At 41.9% G+C, this 24191-nt stretch overlaps 1 protein-coding gene across 2 annotated transcripts in view; it reads right to left on the reverse strand.

Moving 5' to 3' along the window:
• TMEM178B (transmembrane protein 178B) overlaps window positions 1-24191 on the reverse strand; it is a 228049-nt gene that overhangs the window by 148152 nt on the left and 55706 nt on the right. For both annotated transcript variants that reach the window (XM_068142186.1, XM_068142185.1), the window contains exon 2: window positions 21549-21662. In XM_068142186.1, coding sequence (XP_067998287.1) covers window positions 21549-21662 — 114 coding nt within the window. The remainder of the gene's footprint in view (window positions 1-21548; window positions 21663-24191) is intronic.

The raw sequence follows: 24191 nt of genomic DNA on the forward strand, positions 1-24191 counted from the left end.
CATGGATTTTTAATACAAAACAAGATCTGTCTTCATTTACCAAAGAGTTAACAAAAATTCCAATGATTAAATTAACAGCAATCAGCTAAAAAGCTCCCCAGTGCAAAGTCTAGTAAATACCAATTCCTTTTCCCCTTCAGGATAATGGGCCAGGCAAGAAAATTGCCAGCTGTCCCCTGCAGGGCTGTAGCTAACAGGCAGAAACATGCCCATGTATTACCCCATCTCTCTCCTTCCATCCACAGCATGGCTCTAGCTCCTTGTGGGAGATGTGACATTATATAAAATGGGCCAACTCACTTCTGTTTTTCCTGCTTTCTCCAAGGCTGAATCTGGACTTATATGACAGATTAAGCAAGTGATTTTTAGCCACTTGTTTTAAAAGACCCAAAATACACACTGATCCCAGAAAATTAGAACTTACAAGTGATCTAAGGAAAGCAGTGAGAACAGCTCTCAAAACCCTTCCAACTCCCTGACTTGTGTTTTCTTTTCACCATCCCCTCCAAGCAAAATCTCCTGGGACATACAGTCTCTCTCAAATGGTCAATGTTATTTCTAACTTACCAGAGAGCATCCCTCTCCTCTCCAGATGTTAAAAGGTTAGTTAAGACTCTTGAATGGACAATAACCACCACAAAGTTAATCAGCTACAGAAACTCCTCTTACACCCCTTGTTCTGATTCCCCTTGAAGGAGAGTTAGGTGAGAGACAGAGCTTTCAAGAGAGTCCCATCCATGACAAGAGCCCAGTGCAGTATGTACTGAAACACACTACCAAGATGCTCTTCAGCAAGAATTAAGGGACTTGTGCTGAATCCTAAACAACAACATCAGTCAAATGTATCACACTGCTTAGCATGGAGCAGGATGCAGCCCCAGAGGATGAGGGCAGCTGCTTCTTTCCCTGGAGAAGGAAATGTGGAATTTTTCCAACCAGGGATGCATCCATCACCTCACATCTGCTGAAGGCTTCCCAAAGACATACAACATCAGCAGGTTCACCCATCAGTTTGGTCCTGCTACTGCCCAGAATAGTCTTATTTGTGAGCAGCCAGAGCTGGAACCAAAGGTATTTGTGTGGCTTGTGCCATTATGTCTTAATCCTGGCAGCAAATAAAATCCTCACTGATTATGAAAATAATTTGCTCTTGTGATTTAAATGTATAAAGCACAGCACATGGCATTTGTTTAGTACTAGGGAGCATATTCTTGTTACTGAAAACACAAAGGTAAAAAATTATCTATTGATTTCAGCCTTTAGAAGTTGATTTGAGTTTTACATCCAATGTTTACTAAAGTGATTTTGAAATTTGCAGTACTCAATAGCAGCAATCAATACTACCAAAAAAACATCCCCCTTGCTATGTTCTTAAAGGATATTAAGAAAATGAAGCTTAAATTTGTCCCTAAGGGAGTGTGAGGTGACACACAACAGTAACAGCAAACTAACTTGGTCTTTATCATCAGTATTTTTAACTTAAGGTGAAAAAGACAAGCTTCTTTCAGTATTAGCTACATCAAAATGGAAGGGTAAGCAAAAAGAGTGAATTATCTGTGCATTACTGTTAATAAATCACTTCTGTTCACCATTAATAATAAGTCTGTTAATAACATTCAGTTCCTAATGCTGGTGTTTCTCAGATACTAGAACTATGTGACAGTTCTAGTTCCAAATTTTATTCTGGAAGTGATTGTACTACAATAATAACTAACTAGTTGGTTTTTTTTCTCTCTTTTGTAAGTAGGATCTAACAAAATACATCCCTGTGATATAACTAGCACAAGGTTAAGGAAATGACATCAAAAGATTACAAAAGGTAATTCCATCATGCAGATAACCTCCCCATTGCTAGACTTTGCAGCAAGCACATGTCAAAAGCTTTCTTTACAGTTAATGCACCTTTAAACCTAAGGTTCCCAAACTCAGGCAAATTTTGCTACACAAGAAATAACTTGTAAAAACTTCAAATCCCGATCACAGCTTGCTCTACCACTCCCTACACCATAAGCTGTTGTGGCACTGCAGTACTGGACTCTCTGCAGCAATAAAGATAGAACCGTGTGGACAGAGTCTGAGTGCTGCCAAAGCAGCGCATGAAGGACCTGAGCAATCCAGGGCAGAGGCACATGCAGAGTAACTGCTGCCCACAGGATCCTGAGGCTGAAAGCATGGGGACAGGGGCAGAATGCTGACATCGTATTGTGTGCAATTCCAGAGTCTGCTCAAAAACTTATCTTGTAATCAAACTGTTGAAGGACCAACCTGTCATAGGTGTGCTCTGGTGTTTGGCTAATAGGCAAGCAGAAAACCAAGTCATTTCTCAGCTCCAGTGCAGGCAAGCCACTGCCTGCCCAGCCGCAGTCACCACTACATAGCTCCTGCTACCTCTCAGAGACATCTCACCAAGGGCTCATGCCGAACAAATGCATTGACAGCAGCTCCTGGAAAATGTCCCAGCCTTCGTGCTGGAATCCTTATTAGCAAGGTGCTGGTTTGCCCTTCTACAGAGGACATGACATGGAGGGAGGACATAGGGGAAACACAGCAAAGTCACGCTATACAAACATGTTCCATCCACACATTACAAGAGGCTTTCAGGAACTGCCCTATTAAGTATTGTAGTATATTGCTGTCTCCCGTTGGGAAACTTATTCAGTAAAATACATGCCTATCTGACAGGTAAGTATCTGATAGCCAGAAGTCAGAGAGATGATGAAGTCAAGGAAAGCACAGGAATAGGGCTGACAGGAAGCATTATGAGAATCTAATAACGATAGTGACTATTATAGGAAGGATTCACAATGACTTTTTAAAGGAAGCATTTTAGAGTCTGGCTGCTCTGACTTTTGCATGGTAACTTCTAAATCCTATTAGGGAGTTACAGAGGAATTTGTTTCTTTAATTGCTATGGATTAGAATCCAATAATGGGGGGGGGGGGGCTGGAAATCACCACCACAACTCTAAGTACAAGCTCATGCTGCAGTTTGGAGAAGGACAACAGATGAGTATGGTTTCTTTTTTAAACACATACATTTGAAAATTCAACTCATTGCCAGTATGTGCTATTTTGTGTAATTATAGCCCTCAATCTTCTCCTGAAAGACAAGTTGTTTTTTCTATGTTTGGTCTACAGGCAGTTCTGAAAATAAGCAGTTATGTTTTTTCCAACAATTCTAGATTATCCCAGATTCCTCCAGCATGGCTTCATAAAAATGAAAGTCAGGAATTAGATTTTTATACAATAATGGTGTGATTTGGTGATGTTACTGTCAAACATCTTGCTAGGGCACATAAAACATCCATGTGAAGTCAAGAAAGTAAAGCCTGTGCTGCATGAATAAGTGAGATTTTGCCTGCAGGATAATCACATTCCATTTGGAACCAAACTGGAATGTAGCATTACTTACTAACCCACTCCACCATCTGAAACAGGCCTCTGCTGGTAATCACAGGGGGCTGGAAGAGACTGTTCCAGGTCTGAAAACAGGGAAAGCGGACAAAAGTATTGCACTTCCCAATAAGAAATACTGAAGTCTGTTAGTCCTTCTATACTTGCTAAGAGCTGTCAGCAGACAGCTGCTCCAGCAGAAACTGCTGCTACCAAGCATTCTACAGCCCCGCTAAGGGCCAAGCCTGCAGTGGGCAGTAGTGTCCTCCCTACTCTAGTCATGAGGTCTGTGGTGATGACAGGTTGGACTCGATGATCTTTGAGGTCTCTTCCAACCTTAGGAATACTGAATACTGAATATTCACCATTCTACTCAAAACTGTCCCTCAAATTCCTTTGTAAGATATGCCAGCAAGCAAATGAAGTAGGAACAATGTGTTCTCAGTTGAGCATTGCCTGCCCAGCTGCAGTTGGTAGTTAAAATTGCTCAGATGAAGAATTACCTAGAGCTCTACAGCCATTCATTCTGCTGTGAACTTCTCAGATCAAAGAAAGTAATTTCTCTATTCTTTGACTGTCACCACAGGCAGAGACAAAAAAATGAATCCAAGCATCTGAGAGACCATTATTCAAATAACTAAAAATTCTCTTATCAAGAGGTACCTGGCACCAGCCTCATTGTTTAATAAATAAATAAATAACTAAAGATCAGGTACCATTTGGGAAATCATCCTGTAGTTCCATACAGAAACAACAGGGATAAGCACACATGCACCAGATGATCTGAAGTGAGAAAGAATGTAAAATTGATGCACTTGGGAAAGAAGGAACAAAAAGGCAGAAAATGTGAAGAAACATAATTTAAAATGTTTGTTGGATGGTGGGAAGGAAAGGGAATTCTACCTAATGAATGATCCACTCCACCTCAAGCTCATACTGCAGGATCATTTTTTCAGATAGCATTGCTGAAAGAATCTTGAATTTAGCAATGAAAGTTACATAGCTAGTGGTAATGATAACTCCTCATCTCAAGACAGAAACTTAGTATTCAGGAGGTCCTTTGACTTCAGCTGCCATTTGTCACGTCTCCCAAAGCCAATTCACACCAGGACCCCCCAAGACAGCCTGCACACAGCAGTCTCTCTGCTGGTTCATATACACTAGAAACAAAATACAGCATTTTTTACATTTGCCTGTGTCTCTCAGAGTCATTTGGGATCTCAAGTAGTTCAAGTGCTTTTAGAAATCAGCACAGTATGGTAATGTATCCCAGAGTTCTCCTGCTTTTGGAACACCGACAGCTACTGTATGTGTGGAGGAAACTTTTCACACATAGCAAAAAATATTCGGTACTATGGCGCAGCTTTGCACACAGCCTTTTCTCTGCGAGTTGGTTCCTAGCCAAATTTCTCTGCTCCAGTGAGAGAGCAGCATCTTCACTGGAAATCTCAGGTCTAACATGGAAATAATAAATACAGCCAAATCTGCCGAAAGGACACCTCTTTTTGGGCATACTTCATGCCAGACATCAAAATCAGGTACTCTAATTCATTTGCCTCTGAAAAAAGGACATACTTCTCTCAGTAATTATCTCACATATGCTAAAACCATGCACCAGATACAGGACTGCTTTCTACCAAAGCTAACAGGGTAGCTTTCTCCATGAACTTTCTGGTGGCTGCCCAAAGGTCATGTTTTTCTCTACAGTCACTAATTGTGTATGTTCAACACAGGGTGTAAAACACACTTAGGAGATTTTTGTCTCTCATTTCTACATACAGGCTGGAATTCTAGTGCATGCACCTGCTCTTGGCACTGAAGAGTACAAAGGCATGGAGAAAAAATACTATCCTGCCTTCCCATTTCAAGGCCCAGAGTTTCACCAAAATGTCATGATTTAAAAACAGATGGAAAGCAAAGCCAGCACCACAGACAAAAGGATTTACAAAGGAATTCATAAACTGCTGTAATTTCCCTTGCCTCGGGATTTTTCTGGCTAAATTATTACTCTTTAAAGCAGTGCACTGTGAGTAAGCTCCCTGACTGCCATTAACATTAGTAGCAGTGGCATAGCATAAGCTTTATGTGCAAGTTCTGAGGATTAATCACAGAGTCATATCTATAGGGCACTCACTTTGAACTCAGCCAATCTGCAACAGAACAACTCTTTGTCAGACTCCTCTTTGAAGAAAAATCACAAGGAAGTGGGTGGGCTGCTGGCTAAACCTCTTCTTAACCCACCAATATTTCCTTGGTAACTCTAACAGAATAGTGAAGCAACAAGTGAAAACATTTTAACTAGCTCTCTCTTGCATCTCCAGTATTATTAGCCAAGATAGGGGAACAAAAAAGGATAATTATTTGGGAGCAGAAAGAAGAAAGGATAAAAGAAATCACACCAAAAAACATGCAATAAATGTGCCATCAATATGATACTGGGTGGGTTTTGCCCTTTTTTTTTAACATAGGATAAAAGCTGTAACACTTGAGAATAATTTGGAGATCTAAAAATAACATCTAATTTAAATGAAAAAAAAAGTAGACAACTGACCCCAGAATAAATGGTGATGAATACATTCAACAGCAAATTTTCTCTATTCTCTCTTCCCTTCTGTGCTTGCTGGCACCTTTCCCCCAGCCCACCCCTTACCATTTCCCAAAAGAGGGAGGAGAGGTAATCATTTCTGAGCAGACTCAGAGCATCTTTGGCAGATCAGGAGGCTTCACAGGAGGGCAGCTCTATCAGCTCAAGGCTTGTTATTCTTTGCCTGGGGTGCTGGAATTTTGTCTCACTTGATGCTACAGAGAGAAATTTCCACCTTCTGTGGTATCCAGGTGATGTTGATTCCATAAGTTTTTAGACCTCCATTTCTGCAGCATTTCTTTTGTTCTCCTCTGTCCAGCAGCAGTACATCACCCCAACACAGACTTTTGGTTTAGTAAAACCCCTAGAAGGACGCCACACAGGGGCACCACCAGTAAAAAGAGAATGGCAGAGATGTAGCTGGCTCTTCAACCTCAGTCTTCTCCTCCCAGAGGCTGGAGAAAGGCCCATGTCCCCTCTGCTCCACTTGAGCTGCACTGCAGCAGGACCTTCAGACCATTCCTCAGGAAGCTTTCATGCCTTCAGCTTACAGAATGCCCAGATCACTGACTCTAGCCCCATTTCTCCCACTTCACAACTGAATAACAGCTGACTAGTCCCTCCAGAGGGCTCTTCCTCTCCAATGAAATGTACCAGTGCAACAAGTTCTCAGGACCATGTCTGTCAGGCTCAGTTACAAGACACTTGCATCAAGGGCCAAACTGCTTCTGCCTAACTGTATGATGAGAAACACATAAATGCATCACAGACACTCTCTGCCCCAAAACTAGGGGCCGGATAAAGACAAGAACCTAAAGATTGACACTGTGAGTGGAACTCATACCCTACAAATGGATGCTAGTTTGAAGGATCTGAGCTCCTCCAGCAGAGCATGACACTGAAACCAGATGTGTTCTGACACGAGTGGCAGCCCCAGGAGAAGAGCTGCATGGCTACAGCTATGATAGTATTACATTTCAGGAAAGGCAGAATAATACTGCAGGGAAAGGCTCAAGACAGAGCAGCAAAGCTGTCTGAAGACAAGAGAGCCCACCACACCACCAAAACAAGGAATCAACTCTTGCTAGAACAACAGTTTGTACATGGTGATGAAGCACCCTGGTGTGGCTGCACTTGCCCGCAATATGCCTGGTTTTAGCTGGTGCTGTCAAGTCTCTCTTGCTCTAATACAGCATTTCAGCTTTCCCACACACACATGCGCCCAAAGATAAAAACTCACTGCAGGAGCCAATGTTCTGTTCCCACTGACTGCTCAGTCACACCAGTGGTCCACCAGAAGAGTTACACCCAGCCATGTTTCATTTACTTTTATTGATGATGCCAGCATTGTAGCACAGTAAACAAAACAACACATTGAATTTGGGACAACTGAAATCAGTTTTCTACTCCTTTGTAAAAGAGAATGAAGCATCAGCTATTGACACCTTCTAGCAGTAATATTCCATTTACACTACAAGTTCTCCTGTGTCACCTGCTCTATATCCATCCCAGCCATTTGCATGCAGGTGGGCATTAGGATGGGTACACACAGTGGTGCCTACAATAAGGTTTTTATAACTTGGAACCCAGTGACCCTGCCAGAACAATTAGTTTCTTGACAATACTCTGTGTTGACAGACCTTTTAAAACTACTTCACCAAGACCCGTGTTTCGACACTTGAACGCAACAGTGAGCAAGCCTCTCAGCACACAACACTTGGCCAGGAGTGCACTGGTGTGACTATGTGGTTGATTGAATGATCTAATGACACCTGAATAAACCAATCACCCCAATCCTAGACTTCATGTAAGTCAGTACACCAGCTGTGCTGTATTACTGGACAGCTACATGTGATCTGGTACCAATCTACATTATAGACGCTGCCTAACACTAAAGTACAGTTCCACCCTTGTGTCATCTGAAGCTCTGCCCTGCGTGTTGTGGTCTAGGACATATACATGCCCAAAGGCATGTGTCACTGTAGCCAGTGTCATGGGCCACTGGTAGATAAAATCACAAACCTAGTCCTAGTCAAACAGTTTGGCTAGGATCCCCCACACACATCTGAAAGCACAAGTACCTGTTACGTGACCTCCACATCTGTGCTAACATCATCTCTTTGAGGGGGGCAGTATCAATCAGATGCAGGCAAGGGTTTTCCTGTGTGTCCCTTGGTACTTTTCTGGGGAGCTGTCTGCTAGCAATTGGCATCAAACACACTTTTAATTGGTGTTTCTGTTTTGTCATTCAGTCAAAATGAAGAGATTGATCTCTATTGATCTGTGGAAAGGCTCACTTTGCTCAACCTTTCTGTTGCTTATCAGGGTTGTGCCAAAAGCTTGAAAAACAGACTGAGAAGTAAATTTCAGACAAAAATAATGAGTGAGTGATGGCAAACTCATACCAGTCTCATTAACTGTCAGGCTTTGCTGCAAAAGAAAAGTGACAGAGGCAACAGCTTCTGGTTATTGTCTCAACAGTGCCAGCAATGTCAGGATTTTTTTACTGTATTTTATTTTCACATTAATCTAATGCATCTACACTGATGCATGATAAACAGGGAAGAGGTTATCTCTATACACAGAAGAGCAGCTAGGTAGTGCATATTTATTTCCCCCAGCAACTTTGCCATTATTCTCTGGTGTTCTTTTTTGCTTCTTCCCAGGTGTTTACACACATTGCCTTGGCTTCTTTATTCATATTCTCAAAAGTGCTAGCAGCTCATCCTCAGAAGAAAAGGGGGAGGAGGGGGAAACAACAACAACAACCAGAAAAACAAACCACAACAACAAGAAAACAGTGTCCCAGACATACAAAGATTTCCTCTCCTCACTCACACTCCAAGGCTGCAAGAGGCCTGCTCCTATACCTGGGATTTTTCTCTACTCATGCCTATAATACAGGAATAAAAGACTTGGAAAGCAGCAATGTTCCTCCAGCTGCCAACCATGCTGCTAAACAGCAACCCAGCAGATGTCTTTCCCATTCTATCAACATCAAAATAAAGTCAGCTGTCAGAACAGGTGGCTTTCTGCCCCAAGCTAGTTCCCCCCAACCCCAACAAATGCTGTGTGGATCAGAGCCCTCTGCAGATAACTTGGGGCCACACCACCAACCTGCCTCTATCCTCTTTGGCTAAAGATCCTTCTGGCAACTTCATAGTGAAGTTTTGTAATTCTTATAGGCTATTGCTGCCTGGGGATTAGCTCTCCTGCTCCCCCACTCAGGTGAAACCCTTTCAGCTAGTGTGTGTCTTCTGGACACCATGCTTCCAGGGGATTAGCCATTACAAAGTATCTACTATGCCTTCTCTAAGCATTGTTTTTGTAAAGCAGCCTATCAGCTCTTCTGGTCTGTGAGAAAATGACAGCCAACATTCACCATGAAATCAAATAAGCTGAAAACAAAGGATCTCTCTTTTATGGCTAGTAAAGCACTGAGTATCTCCCCAGTAGTGAGTTTTCTTTCTTTTTTTATTTATTTATATCCTTAAATTGCATTTGGTGTCATCTAACTGCCATAAAACGGGGGCTCTTTCACCTTTCACTTAGATATGGGATACCTTCTCATGGAAAGCCAAGACCAGAACCATTTAATCCGAGAACTGAACTAACAACGCAAGATCTGCATCGAATGATCTAAACCATCTATGCATCACATGAATTTTCAGAGTGCTCCTATCTGTGCTACCCTTGGTCTGTCAAAAAGTTTCAGCCAGCAGAGCTGTCAAGTCAGCTGATTCCTCCTGGAAAACTTTGGGAGGATTACTCTGAAAAACTAACCCTATTGCAATATCAGGTAATTTGTTGCACTTCTCTGCCCTGTTACCTCAACAAAACCAAACAAAACCAAACCCTGTCTTCCTCTAAAAAAAACTTCCAGTGCCTTCCACATGAAAAATCTTGTCCTTCTGGGAAGTGATGATACCATGGACTTTTTCAGTTCAGAGGGCTAGCACTGACCTAAACAGTCAACACATGGGTCCTGATATGTCACATTCCATGAGGGATGAAGCTCCTCCTCAAAACAAGCTGAAGACCAGTTCAACTTCGGTTTGTGTTTGAATAAATCACAGGTAGCTCTAGCATACACTGGCAGTGGACAGTTAACAGCTCCTAATCATGATGCAGGACTACACTTGTCTATATACTATACACTGTGCTGTTTTGGAATGAGGTGCAGTGCTGGCTGTGGCCACTCTGCTGGCCAAAGAGCATTTGTCATACAGGACAGATTCTCCCCAGGCCATTTTGACATTTTCAGTGTGCATTTCTTTTTCCAGATTATTTTATGGTTCTGCAATAGGGTTGAACATTGTTTCTTCTCCAAACATACTAATTTGATTGCATTTCAGTTAAGCTAACTTGCAGGTAAAACTCCAAGCGCTGGTATGTGATTCTCGCTGCACGTATCAGCTGGCATGCCAGTCTGTGAGGACATTGGTGTAGAGCCTGATTCGTACATGCCATAAAATCCACAGAGCCTATACATTTTAAAGGAGATCATTTTTGAAGTTATTATTTATTCTAGTTGCTCACCCTCTGATCAATCTGCAAGGACAGTTTTCAGAATGCATTGAGGAATCCCATCTTTGTATACCTCGATTCACTTCCAACTTTTGAAGGCTCTTTTGCTGTTATTTCTAAGAGAAAATCACCACTAATGTGTATAGCAGATTCTGGGTTTGGCCAGTAACCTTTCACTTAAAAAATTAAAATCTTTAGAAAAAGAGCACTATCCTTGATAGAGGGTTGGGTTTGCAGTGGTCTTTTCTAAAGGATATACAACAAAATCTCCAGCGCTAGAGGAGGCAGCATTGTCTAGCACTCACAACGGTAGCAGTCCAAAGACCCGAGTTCTGTTTCTGGCACTGCCACTCACTCTCTGCATGACATTTAGCAAGTCAATTAACTTCTCTGTAACTCTTTCTGCATGTGAAATGGGTACACATGGGTTGTATTCCTCCTTCAGCACCCTGTCAGAAGGATACAGAGTGAAAACCATTGCCCAAGTGTTTCAAGGTGCTAGGACAGAAGGTGCACTACATGCCATCAGCAGCAGCACTAACAACCAAGTGTTACTGCAGAATTTGTTCATTTTCACTGCAATACCAAAAAGTTTAAAGTCTCAAGGAGCACTTTCATTTTTCTGAAATCTGTTGAGTATTTTGCACTCAGATATTGGTTTCATATGATGTTTCTCTCAGAATATCTATTCTTGTTTCGATAGAATTAGTATTCTGATATAAATATAAGCAAAATCAAACTGTAGAGTTCCCAGCCTTTTGCTCCCATTGAAATTAGGATCTTTATGCATTCATGCCACCACTGGCCTCCTTCTGATACCAGAAAAAAAAGAAAAAAAAGAAAGGATGAAGCCTTGGCCTCAGCAGTTTAACACTTTTCTTTCCATGGCAACACAATCATGCATGAGAATGAGTTCTATAGAATGGCACTACATCATGATCAAACATGCAAGTCTAACATGTGGCAGAAGGGATTCTACAAAGAAGACTGATTTTGTAGGTGCTGATGATGATAAGTGAAGAGCAGCTAGTTCCTAGCTAATGCATTGCTAATGCTTCTCTCAGGCAAAACCAGTAATTCAGCCACCTCCATGTCCCCTCACATAAAGTTTTAATAAACCTAATCTCATGGGAGGAAAGAAAAGATGGGGACCCGACTAAATTATTTACAGTCTTAGTTGTGTATGGCAAAGAAGCTCCTCCTAGGTCAGTAAGTGATATTGGCCCATCGATTTCCTTCTCTCTGAATATGTAGGTGAGAATCAAGTTTGGAGGAAAAATAACTAAAATTAAAAGGCACCCCAAATGAAACAGGGATGCAAAGGGCAAGCCAGGAAAGACAAAGCTGATGGAGGCAGAGATGAGAGAGAGTTTGCATTTCTGAAAGAAATATTGATCAATTGCACACACTAGCAGCAGACACTCAAATTAGCTGTCATAATTCCAGTGATGCAGAGGGACACGCAGGCTCAAGCTCCATTAAATGTAACCTACATCCAAAGGAACCAGATGAGATTTGCAAGACTGAACTCTGAAGTCCCACAGGAGATCCTGCAGTTGATTTATATTCCTGATTTCCTATTCCCTCATGAACTGTGCAATCAGTTCCTGGAGGTGGGCAGGGAATAATTGAACAGCTAAACTGTGATTCACCCTGCCAATTAAGGAGTCTTGGGAAGGGCCCAAAGACAAATCCTTCAGCTTCCTCCAGTCTTCCTGGGCCTCAACTACATTCAGTTCTAAAAATGTGGCCAAAATCATTCTGGCCCAGTTCACAATAAAATCACCTGAAGATACAAAGCTGCATTACAGTTCTCGCACATTAACATTCACACATTTTAGACCTTTCCAAAGCAGCAAGTTGGAGAATACCCCAGCTTTACATGAAGATCAAGTTTATTCTGCAATTCAGTGTACAAAGAGATCACTGGCAAAGCAGTAATTAAAATGGCAACCATTGCCTAGTTGCTATCAATGTACAAAAATCATCTACGTGTTTCAGCCTCAAGGTTCTGTTAGGGTCAAAGTCAGGTTGTTTGATTCAAAATTGGTTGGCACCTACCTCATGATGTGATGTTCTGTTGTGAATGGTGCATGGCTTTGTGAACAAATCACAACAATCTCATTTCCATAATGTTCCACTTAAGTCTTTCTTCTTCCACTGAAGCAAGGAAGCATTTACTTCTCCTTACTAACTCTGTGTGTGGCATGTGGCATGTAATCACCTTGGAATATTTAACTGGCTTTCATCTTGCTAACAGTGTGGAGTGGGGCATCAGACTGGGGTATTAATAAACTGGGATATAAATCATCATAAACCAGTCATTAAACTGGTATATAAATCAAAAATTATAGAAGTCAGTTGGAAGAGCTCCATTCAATCATCCTGTTTGTTCTTTCCTGTGTTCTCACCCTGAGAATGCACAAGGCATCACTCTTGATTAGCCACGAGACACAGAAAAACGCCCATCTCTCCCCATCTCCGTCTCTCAAGGAGAAGGGAAACAGAAAGCTCTGTGTGCATATTAATACAACCCTATTTTGACTGCTTGGATGACTAGAAATTATTAGCAATGGTATATTTTACCTGTCAACACATCCACACTACAACAGGCAAAAGGTCTTTAATATTCCTTTGCAAAAAAGTCACCAGTAAGCCTGAAGGGCTGCTGTTTCTCTCAGTTTTCCTGCACTAGGAAGGGCCCACTCTCCAAATACACCAAGACTCTTTTCAATGATGAAGATAAAAATACATTTTCCTCATCCCATTATAACAGTGGGAAATTACATTAAACATCAGCTAAGCTAAGGTGAATCTAAGTGGCTGCAGTAACAAGTATAACAAAACACAAAAGCAAACAAACAACCAAAATCTAAAACTCAAAACTTTCTGAAGGCTGCCAAGCCAAGCACACCAAAGTTAGGAAATACAAAATGTGAGGCTTTGAAAAGGTTGGTGTGAAACAGGAGGACACATTCAAGCCCTTTAGCAAAGAGCCAGGGCCCTCTAGCTCTAGTTAGAGCCGAGATCAGTCAGCTGACATACAGCTGCCCCTCCCTCTTGCACAAGCGCTTCCCTCCACACTTACCCCAGGAGACCTAGGTAGTAAATCAGTTATTCTAAAAAAGCATTTTAGAAGTGGTCCCTAGCCATGTTTTCCTCATTTACCTTGACACTGTGTGAGTTGGGTGACCATTCAAAGTCTGATTTGCAGGGTGTGGAGCACGTAGTAATTGCTCTGAAAGTTCATGGGAGCTGTGCTCTGAACGTACAAAAGATTAATGTTAAGTACTGTAAGCCCCAAGCCTTCTTCATCTCCAACTGGACACCCAAAAAACCCAAACCACTTAATTTTGATTGCCAGCCCTAAAAAGGAAATTAGGTATGTACAGCTCACCTCAGAAGGTTATTAGATATTAGTCTGTTTATCTTTACATGCCATGCTTCAGTACAATAATTGGAGATAATACAAAGTCATGAAGTGGTTAACTCTGTCTTTGGATTGTGTATTCTGCAATAAAACAGCCAGCAAGCATACATTAAGCAATGAAAAATAAATATTGCAGACATTGTTGAATGGAAACAGAATATCCCAAATGTATGGAATGAGGCAGGGGTCCTGTGGAAAACAAAGTACGTGATTACAGTAATTAAAAACTTGATACTGGGTATTCTCAGAGGAGATAAGTGAAGGCCACGTATACAGCCTGAACTGTGTCATCTCCTACCTTTTACATGTCTGTGTTTGCAACCTAAACCACACTCATCTGATTTGCAAGTTCTTAACTTTAAAACAAACAACAAACTGCAAAAGCAGGAATTCTAATGTTTGCTTCCTTACCAATTCAGAAATGTGGCAAATGGTTCATCAGCAAAATAAAACTTCTGATTCACCTCTGAGCTCCCTGCTACGTGAGCTGGAAGAAGAACCTTCTGCCTGAAGAAGCAGGATGAGAATTTCCCTCTGCCAGCATTTCACAGTGTGTTAGCAGTATTTGTACAGCAAGGCTCAGGACTTTGAGAAGGGCTTTAGAAAGGATCCTTCTCTGTTCATCCCCTGCCCTCCTGCAACTCAAACAAACACCAAAGAGCTTGGCCGTTTTTACACCGTCCCTTCCAAATTGTTCCGTGCACCACTTGATCCCTTATTCCATTCTCAATTGTCAGTAATATCTTGTCTCACCTCTCCCAACTTCCCAGTACAAAATCTCATCCCTTTCCTTGGCCTTATTTCCTCCCTTTCCAGATCTTGGCCATATTTCCTACTCAGACATCCCTGTCATCTCAGCACCAGGAGGCCTACTAACTTCATCCCTTACTCCTTCCCTGCTCTTTTGTCTCTAAGAAGCAAAGGTAGTACAGAAATAAAAAGTAGTATGCAGTTGGGAAAGCTGTTCACAGGTATAGGTATTAAGGTCACAGCCATATGAACAGATCCTACGATGAAGCCCAGCAAAAGGCAATAAAATCCCTCACAGATTTTAAAATAGGTCTTCGATTTTGATGCCAAAACCCCACATTTATGTCTTAGCTTGAAATAGCAGGATATGAAGAAAACCCTGCAGCAGAGAGGGAAATGAGGTCTGTCACTACCACCTGGTCATTAGCTATGGGAACAATGAATATGATGAAGATCCAACAACTGCAGACCTTCAGGCATGCGAGCACCTGCCGCCTAACCTTCAGGATGGCTGCCCTGTCTGCTTTAATAACCAATGCATTAAGGAATGACATCATATTGTCAGCCAAATGGCACTGACCAGCAAGATGGTGGCATACTTCAGGGGGTACGTATCTGGGGGTCAAGGTAGCTAATTAAAAATGAAACAGCATTTCCTTGTAGAGGAAGATAGGAAATTCAGAAAGACACCCAAGAGAGTATGGGAAAGAGAGAGTGAAAGAAAGAAGCAAGGAAAGTGGGATGGTGCCTATTTGTGTCAAACACTGCTTTCAGTGCTACCTAGAGGAAATGAAAAAAGAAAAAAAACAGGCAAGAATTCTCTCAGGTCAGCACTTAATACAGATACAACAATGAAATATTTATTATTGCTTATAAAAGCAGACAGAGCCAAGATCATGAGTCTACTGAAGTTACTAATGCTTTGTCAAACTATCAGCTGAGCTTCTTTGCAGATCTAAACATCTTTTTCCATGAAAGAGAAGGCTTGGGAACCTGTAGAAATTACAAGTGTGGACATCACACTCTACTGTCCACAGTACCATAACTGACCTTCACAAAAAGAAGACTTTTCCAGCATGCTCCCTGCCCCCCACTTGTAGTTATGGTGGTTATAAGGAGGTATTTGAGTGCTTTATAGTCTTAAATGGAGAAGCCTTAATCTCCTGCTAAGTTCAGACCATTAAGATTGATAAAATCCATTCAGCTTTCAGAATAGATGCTATATGAATTAAAATATTACCACTCTGCATCCTGTAGAAATCCTTCATTTCCTCCAGTACTTGCTCCTCTCAGAATGTGCTGGACTATTTCTTGTGCCTTTGCAATTCGTTTTTTATGCAAACAGCTTTCAGATCACCACAAGCATAGGATTATTGCTGGTTTCAACAGCACAGACAAACGCTATCATTCCAATTAACACAAGACATTACGGCTCCTCTTACACTGAAAATGCAGTTCCCCATGCAAATGCTCCAAGCCCATATCCTCTGGTCCCAGGTAAAACTGGGGCATTAGGAGACAGACAAAGGATGCCCCACAGTGCCAGACAAGGAGCATTTCCCAAAACCCCAGAAAATTCTAAACATTTTTAGGAAGCATCAGCTACCTATTTGTGAACTGGTTCTGTCTAAAGCTGCCTAGTGACAATTTCTAAGCTGTGCAGGAGAAGATCAGTTTCCATAGCAATTCCAGCCACTTGCTGCCCACACACAGCACTCTCCATGTTCCTGGACACAAAACACAGTGGCTGTGGAGGACAGGCCTAAGTAGCAACAGCAAGCTGGAGAAGAACAAACAGAAACTTCTCTTTTATGGCTGAATATAATTCAAAGCACAAATTCAGGTGTGTGATATATAGGAAGGAAGGGAGAGGAAAACACACACACACAAATAAAAAAAACCCAAACCAAAACCAACAACAACAAAAACAACACAACAGGCTTGAAGACCCAGCTCTGAGAGTCAGCAAAATAAAGTCTTTTGGAGAGAAGGAAGAATTTTGCATCTCCTTTCTGATGTGGAGACTTTCATGTGATATAGCACAAGCTACTGGGAGCTCTATCACACAACGGCCCCAAGCACCATGCAGTATTTGTTCCATTTCAGCTGCCAAGGCATGAGAAAGAGAAGAGGCAATGGTTTGACTTCTTCTCTGAGAGAAAGAGAAATCTCACTCCTGAAGAGCACAAGACAACTTACTTTTTTGCACCATTTTCAAACCGTAATACTTCCTTCATCTGCTTTGGAGAGAAGGTGGCCCTGGTGTGCCAAACCTCCTTGCACACTTCCCTTGTCAAGGACACAGGAAGACTGCAGAGTGACCTGCACGCGCCAGCCCTGTAAGGCTCCAGGCAGTTCTGAGCCCACAGCCCGCTAGCCCCCAATTGTTCTTGTTGAAATCATTCAAGGGATGAATACACAAAGAAATCTCAAGGCAAATACAAGTATGTTCAGAGGCGATATGAGAAAGCAAAAGGTCTAAACGAAAAAGCTGAAGGCAAAAATTAAACATCATGTTAGACTGGCTCTAAGAAAGTATGAAGACAACCTCTCTCCTCTTATCTGCACCTTCCTCCCTTTTCTGCACTATTTGGCTTCCTTAAAATAAATTTGTAATCCTAAGTCTCCCAACAAGACAATGAAATGTAGGTGTCTTAAGCATACTTAGGAATTTGTCTCTGCACTTTTCTTCTGTGTTGTCTGTTAAAGACACCAGCTGAAGATCAGTTTAGAACCTGAGTTGTTTATAACTTACCTTCTAAAAAGCAAACAAAAAATGATGACAACTACAGCAACAACAAAACAAAAAGCAATATGCCCCCAAAATCCACACACACCCCCAAAAAAAACCCAGAAAAACCCAACCCCATACACCCTAAACAACCCACTCAAACAGGAAAAACCTTACTCCAGTCCTTCTAAATGTATAAAACACCATCAACAGTGGCTGTTCTACTCCAAGGAGTAAGCCAGCAGACTAAATACAGGTCTTTGAGTGCCTTACCTCTCACAGTGGCTTTAGGGAACATCACTGTTGGCTCCTGAAAGATGCCAAAACAAATATAGTGCATCTGTTCATTGCATTGGTGGCAATATTTTCAAAACAAACACTGCCTTTCACCTTCTTTACCACCTAATGGTTTCACACAGTTTTTAGGACAAGAGACAAAAACCCCAACAACATAGCCTCCTTTTCATAGGCAACCTTCTTAAAGTACAAGAATCCAGTTAAAGTGCTTACTCCATCACTTGAAAATACCTTTCACCTATCCCAATGCCTGCAGCATATTCTGCAGCTCAAATCCCTGCCATGACCACTTTGCCCAAGTGTTGTGAAGACAAATCTGTAGTATACTGAAAGTGAAACCTACAAGAACAGCACAAAACACTCGGAACTGAGTCTGTTAATACATACAGACCTGTTCAAATTTTCTTGGATTTTTATTCAAATAATACAAACCTCCATGTCTCAAAGCATCAGTGATGCTGCTGGAGCTTTTCAGAAGCCAGAACTATGGATCAAGTTTCTGTGCACAAGGCTGGGGTCAGTATGTGACAGGGTAAATGCCTAATAGAGACTGAATCATATTATTCTGCTTCCATAAAGAGACAGTTACTCATGCTCAGAGCTGTCGAATGCAGCTTTCTCTTCCTTCTCCTTTCCCCTCCCAGCTCATATAGGCAATGTGTTTTGTCTAATTTGATGAACATTTATCTCCTGACAGGGCAAGAGCTGGCAATACTACAATCATCCTTCCCTCAATCTCTGTTTAACCAGAGATATTTGAGAGGAAGTGATTGCAGGGAAGCAGAGTCCTATTTCCCAGGCTCACGCTGCCATAGGCAATCAATTTGGAGCAAAGGTCCCATCTTGAAAACGTCAACCAGAATGAAAAAAAGATAAAATCAAAAATTATAAAGTCAGCTCCAAACATTCCTTCAGGTCCAGCTGCTCCCCTGGGTTCTTCTAGCATAGCTGACAGCACAGCTAGAAGAATATCTGCTTTCTGTGCTGACTGGTGCCATGGGGTCCTCAGCCTCAAATTAATTGCCCCTCATCCAGTCCTGCAATTCAAGAGAAACTGCTGGAGCATCAGTCCTGCCTCCCAGTCTGAAAAAATGCAGTCTGCTGAACATGGCTGGAGCCCTCTCTCCTCTGATCCCCCACCCAGCAAACAGGCAAAGAAACAGATTTCCTTGCCAGGCACCATGGTTTGCCCCGCTTGCACCAAGGAAGGAGAATAACCATTCCTGAAATACAAATATGGCAAAGGGCAGCAATAGCCTAAACCTGGAAGAAACGTTTTTATAGTACGACATGCTGACACCCTGGTTTCATCTCTCCATTTCCTCTGAAATTCTGCAGGATGACATTTTGCCCCAGAGTTTTATCAGGAAATATTTTTTTCCCCTCACCTCATGCTATAGATCTGAGAAATCACCCATGGCATGAGCAGGAAAAACAGTGGACCTGGGCCCTGCTCCTTTTGCTGTTTCTCACAACACTCAGCAATAGGGAAACTCTGAAAAGGAAATTGTTCTGAGGAAAATAATGGCCAGGTTGACGTGGAAACACTGTTCTACCTCAGGATGAACAGCAGTGAGCTGAAGTAACTGTGCCCTGCATGAAGCAAATACTACAGGGACTTTCTCAAGGCACTTAGTCTTGCCCCACTTTATGTCTCCACTCCACTGCAAAGGAACATCCTCCCGAAGCAAAGAACACTTTGAAAAAGGTTGCTGTTACCCTTCTCTTGAAACAGATGTTTTATAGAAAAACAGCAAAGGCACTGTTCCTATGCAGAAATAGCCATATAGGCTCAGTTCATTCTTAAGTGCAGTGACCCCTGGATCTTCCAGTGGCTAACCCCATACATCAAGCTTTCACTGCTGTGCCTAACTGCTGTGGAGATGTGAGCTTCAGCAAAAGCATTTCTCTCCTTCCCCATATTTAGATAGGGAGATTCAAAGTTCAGTTCTATCTACATCTACCTACACGTATCTTACTCATGAACTAGCAAGAAAATCTGGGTCAGAAATATGCATGCACACCCACACACTTAGTGTACCCTCCCCAGGGAGGGAACAGGCAGCCTTACCCTGAAAATGCCTCAGACTAGATCAGATATGTAAATGTGTGAGCACAATGTGTCTAGACTGCCACTATGGAGATTGATGAATGCCCTACTGAAGGCTCCCATCAGTTGTCAATACCACTAGGTTCAGACACTTGCTGATAACACAAAGGGATGTACATGCCAAATGCCTTACATGACTAAGTATTTTCATAACTATATTTAAGTTAGGGGAAAAAATACAAACCTAGCATCACAATAACCCTTTATTGAGCCATTGCTGAGATTAAAAAGAATCCTATAGTAAATAGTGAGATTCCCACTGGATGGTTGCATAAAGGTCATTGTTGCTCACAGCAGTGGCAAAAGCACGCACACACAAACAAAAGCCTAAACCAAAGACCCTTCTACTGCCCTATGAACCCTAATAGAAGATGTCTAATGTGAGGGGTACATTCCTTTTTGCCCACATGTTATCATAAAACTGACAGTAGCAAAGATAACAGGTGGTAGCAGAAAACCTGAAGGGAACTGAACTGCCTGATCATCTGATTTCAGAGACAAAAGAGCCCAGAACAGTGTTTTGCAAGACCAGCCCTCTTGGCAATCTTCTGAGAAGCATGAGTTCAATACTCCTTTTCTTCCTCATGTCCCAATAGAAGTATATATTTATCCACACAGATGCATTTGGATAGTTCCTCTAGAACTTCCTTAACCCTTTAACAGATTTGACCAGAAGGCCTATAAGCACCAGAGTATCAAACCAGGCCTGACCTTATCAATGCAGGAAATCAGCTATATCATTACACCTTTCCCAATGCTTTTAAAGGACCCTCTCAAGGCCACAGAAACGTAAGGCAGGAGCAAAACAGAGACTGAAAGCCCTGGGAACACCAGAGGTCTTGCACAGTTTTCAGACTGACAGTCTGGACAGTAGCTGCTCACTACCACCTTTCCAGGTTTTCAGTCAGAATCAAAATCCTTCAGTCATTTTCCAGAATCTTCAAGGAGCTGTTAACTGCCTCCACTGAGACAGAGAAGCTCAGGACATTCATCGGTCCCCATGACTATGCAGTAACAAGAGCAAGCTGCAGTGACATCCTTCCTTGTGAAATCCTACCTCATAAATTTTGTCAGTGAAAACTCTTTTCCACCTCCAATATGAGAAGAAGTAAAAGCTTTAAGGCCAGCCAATATATCCCAGGGCAATTCCATCCCTGTCAGATCTTGTTGCTTCAGCAAATGTTACAAGTTGGTGACCACTGGCTACAGTTATCACTGAGGGCTAAGCTCCTTCCCTGTGCCTTAAAGGGTGAAGGATTTCTCTTTCTAGATCTTCAAAGGAGAGTGATGCCACACTCACCTAGGAGTAGCTGGCAGCAGGACATATTCTACAATAAAAGCCAGCAATGAATTCTCCTGGAAGCAAGCAAGGCAGCAGCAGCATGAACTGCATGAGAATATGCTCACGTACAGAGCATTCTGCTGAATTAAAAAATAGGGCATTGATTTTGTTACTCATTTTTGTATTTAACTCAATATTAATCTCTGCATACAAATGCCTCTTCCCCACTGCCACTTTCTAATGCCTCAGCAGAATTTCTAGTCAGCAGCAAAAACAGAGATGTAGGTCCTAAGAGCAAATCGATTAATCTGCTACAAAGACAAACTGTATGTGAGAAGAGGGCTCTGAGCAGGTTGTCAGTCAAAGCCTCTGTTCCCATTCATCTGTGAGCATCTCCTTTAGGCCACACACAAAGGTGACGGAGAAGAAAGCCAGGAACACTTACGCAGGGCATGCCACTCATCCTGGCGGATTGTCTTGGTGATGTTGTACGTGAGGTTCTTGGGAATGGTCGCTGAGGAGTAGTGGTACTTGATGTACGTGCACCGCTCAATTGCTCCTGAGAAGGGCAAGATGCAGAAGAGAAAGTGTTATTAAATGAATGCAACATGTCCTCCCAGCTGTACACCTCATAGATTTGTCAACTAAGAGCAAAGGCCAGGAACAAAGCTATCCCATTGTGACAACCAATGCTATGTTTGGCCCATGACAAGCACAAACTACCTGTAGGGTAAGCAGACATCCAAACTTCTGACAGACCAAATGCCCTGCAGTAGCTGCCAGAGTGTCACCATGAGATAGATGTGCAGTAAATCACCTCTGCTTTTGTTTATTTTCTCTGAAGCATGAGCTAGCAGCAGGTATACAAGCACTTACTGTGCAGGAACTGTAAATTCACATCTTTGCTTATTGTGCACTAATGTGTTTCAGTGCCCATCCTCCAGGAGATACACAAACACCTTTGGTCTTTCCTTCAGTAATAAAAAACAACACAAAAATAATAGAGATATCCTGAACCCCTTCTACCCCACAGAAGCAAGACAAGCAGAGGGATACATGACAAGTTATGACATGTATCCTGAAGGCACTTGGATACTTTCATAGCAGGCTCAGAAACAGAATTTGTTGGTACCCCTGAATAATGAGCCTCAGAGGGTAGCATGAATGTCTGAAATGGGAGATTTTCCCCTGTAGTCAGGATTTCATCTCTGTTTCATGTAAAAAAAGCACCACGTGCTGCTTCTGTTTGCCTTCTGATCACGTTACTACATTCTCCTTTTACAGCCACTTCCCTTCCTCTACAATCATCACACCTCAGGCCCTGGTCTCCTGGCATCTTTCTGTGCAGTTAGTGTCCTTAAAGCAATAGGTCTGGCACAGCCTGATGCTTTCCATGAATTATAGCCTAGCCAAATTTTGCATCTAAGCAGGAACCTGTGATAGTACTACAAGTTTTGCACTGATGAAAAACAATGAGGTTTCCTACACCAGTTTTGCCAGCATCCTCAACTAACACTGGCTTAATAAGACTTTCTCACAGAGCTGTCAGATTCAAAGCTCGTGAAAGTAATTTTCCCATTAATATTATGGTGTTTTGGATCAGGCCTTGAATAACTAAATAAGCATCCTTAATGTGGTTAGCCACATTGCTGCTAACTACCACTGGTCAGAGAAGCAGCTATGCTGGAAATGCTTTTATGTATTAAAAATACATTAAGACAGGCACTCAATAGAAAAAATTAAATGGAGCAGTGAATTATATAAATAAGAAATAGTCCTATACTGAGAGGCAGCTAGAGGACACTTACTGTACTGAACTGAAAAGTCAGAATCATTAGCCTTATATCAACACCTCCAATGTGTTAAATACACTTTTATGCCACTAGAAACACAAGTTTCTACCTCAAGTTGCAAAAAAAAGTTATCAGATCATACACCATGAATTCACAGTATGAAGAAGAAAACTCATGAAATAAAATCATTAATTACATCACAGTCTACTAGCATCTTCCAAAGATAGTGCAACATAAACATTTGAGGTCCTCATTGTTTGCTCCTCTTAAGCATTCTCCACATTCTGCCTTTGACAGCAATTAGATTAGACAAAGCCAAATATTATAGGGGAAAAAGGCAAAATATTTACATATGCATCCGCCTGCCCTGACAGCGTGATGGGCTTCTGTGTGAGTCTGCACCATCTGGGCACCAAATGTACGCCCAGAATTAAAGTTTCAAACCAAGAACAGGGTTTTTAAAAAGATAGCTAGTGTGCAAAGAGCTTTAAAAAAGCCTCAGATCACAACCTTGCCTTCGTATAGGTTTTCCTACCCCCTTTTGTTCTGCTGCTCTTATGGATCAGAAGCGTTGGCAAGAACATGGAAACTGCTTATTTGTCAGAAAATAATCTTTAAGTTATCAGAGATCTGCCCAAGGAACAGATTTATATAGAATTGCAGAAAAGGACACAGAGCCAAGACTGAAAATAAAAGCATACAGAAGGAAGGAAGGAAAAAAATCCTGTTCCACTTGCTATAATTTCTGCTATAATAAGCAGAAAGCACCTCCTTCCTTGTACACCAGAGTTTAACTCCTAGCAAGGTCTATCTATTTATTCTTACTGCAGGTACTGTTATAAGTAATGCAGTAAGCTGTTCACTATGGTGTAGCACCAAACCTAAAGCAGAAAGAGGTCTGCTCTCAATTCAGGTCATCACTTCACTATATATATATAATTTGGGGCTTATGCTTACATCCCTTTGGTGTTAGTGACACTCAAGTACACATATCAAGACTGTCTAGAACTAAACACAACTGAAGTGGACATGGTTCAAAGGTAGCTGAAGTACAGGCAGATTTGAATGGTAAATTCCGTTATAATATCACAGTATCACAGTATCACAGTATCACTAAGGTTGGAAGAGACCTCGAGGATCATCGAGTCCAACCTGTCACCACAGACCTCATGACTAGACCATGGCACCAAGTGCCACGTCCAATCTCCTCATGAACACCTTGAAGGGTGGTGGCCCCACCACCTCCCCGGGCAGCACATTCCAATGACTAATGACTCTCTCAGTGAAGAACTTTC

Source organism: Melanerpes formicivorus, unplaced genomic scaffold, assembly GCF_026170545.1.
Source record: "Melanerpes formicivorus ecotype bairdi unplaced genomic scaffold, bMelFor1.0.p_v2 SCAF_8, whole genome shotgun sequence".
Classification (NCBI taxonomy): domain Eukaryota; kingdom Metazoa; phylum Chordata; class Aves; order Piciformes; family Picidae; genus Melanerpes; species Melanerpes formicivorus.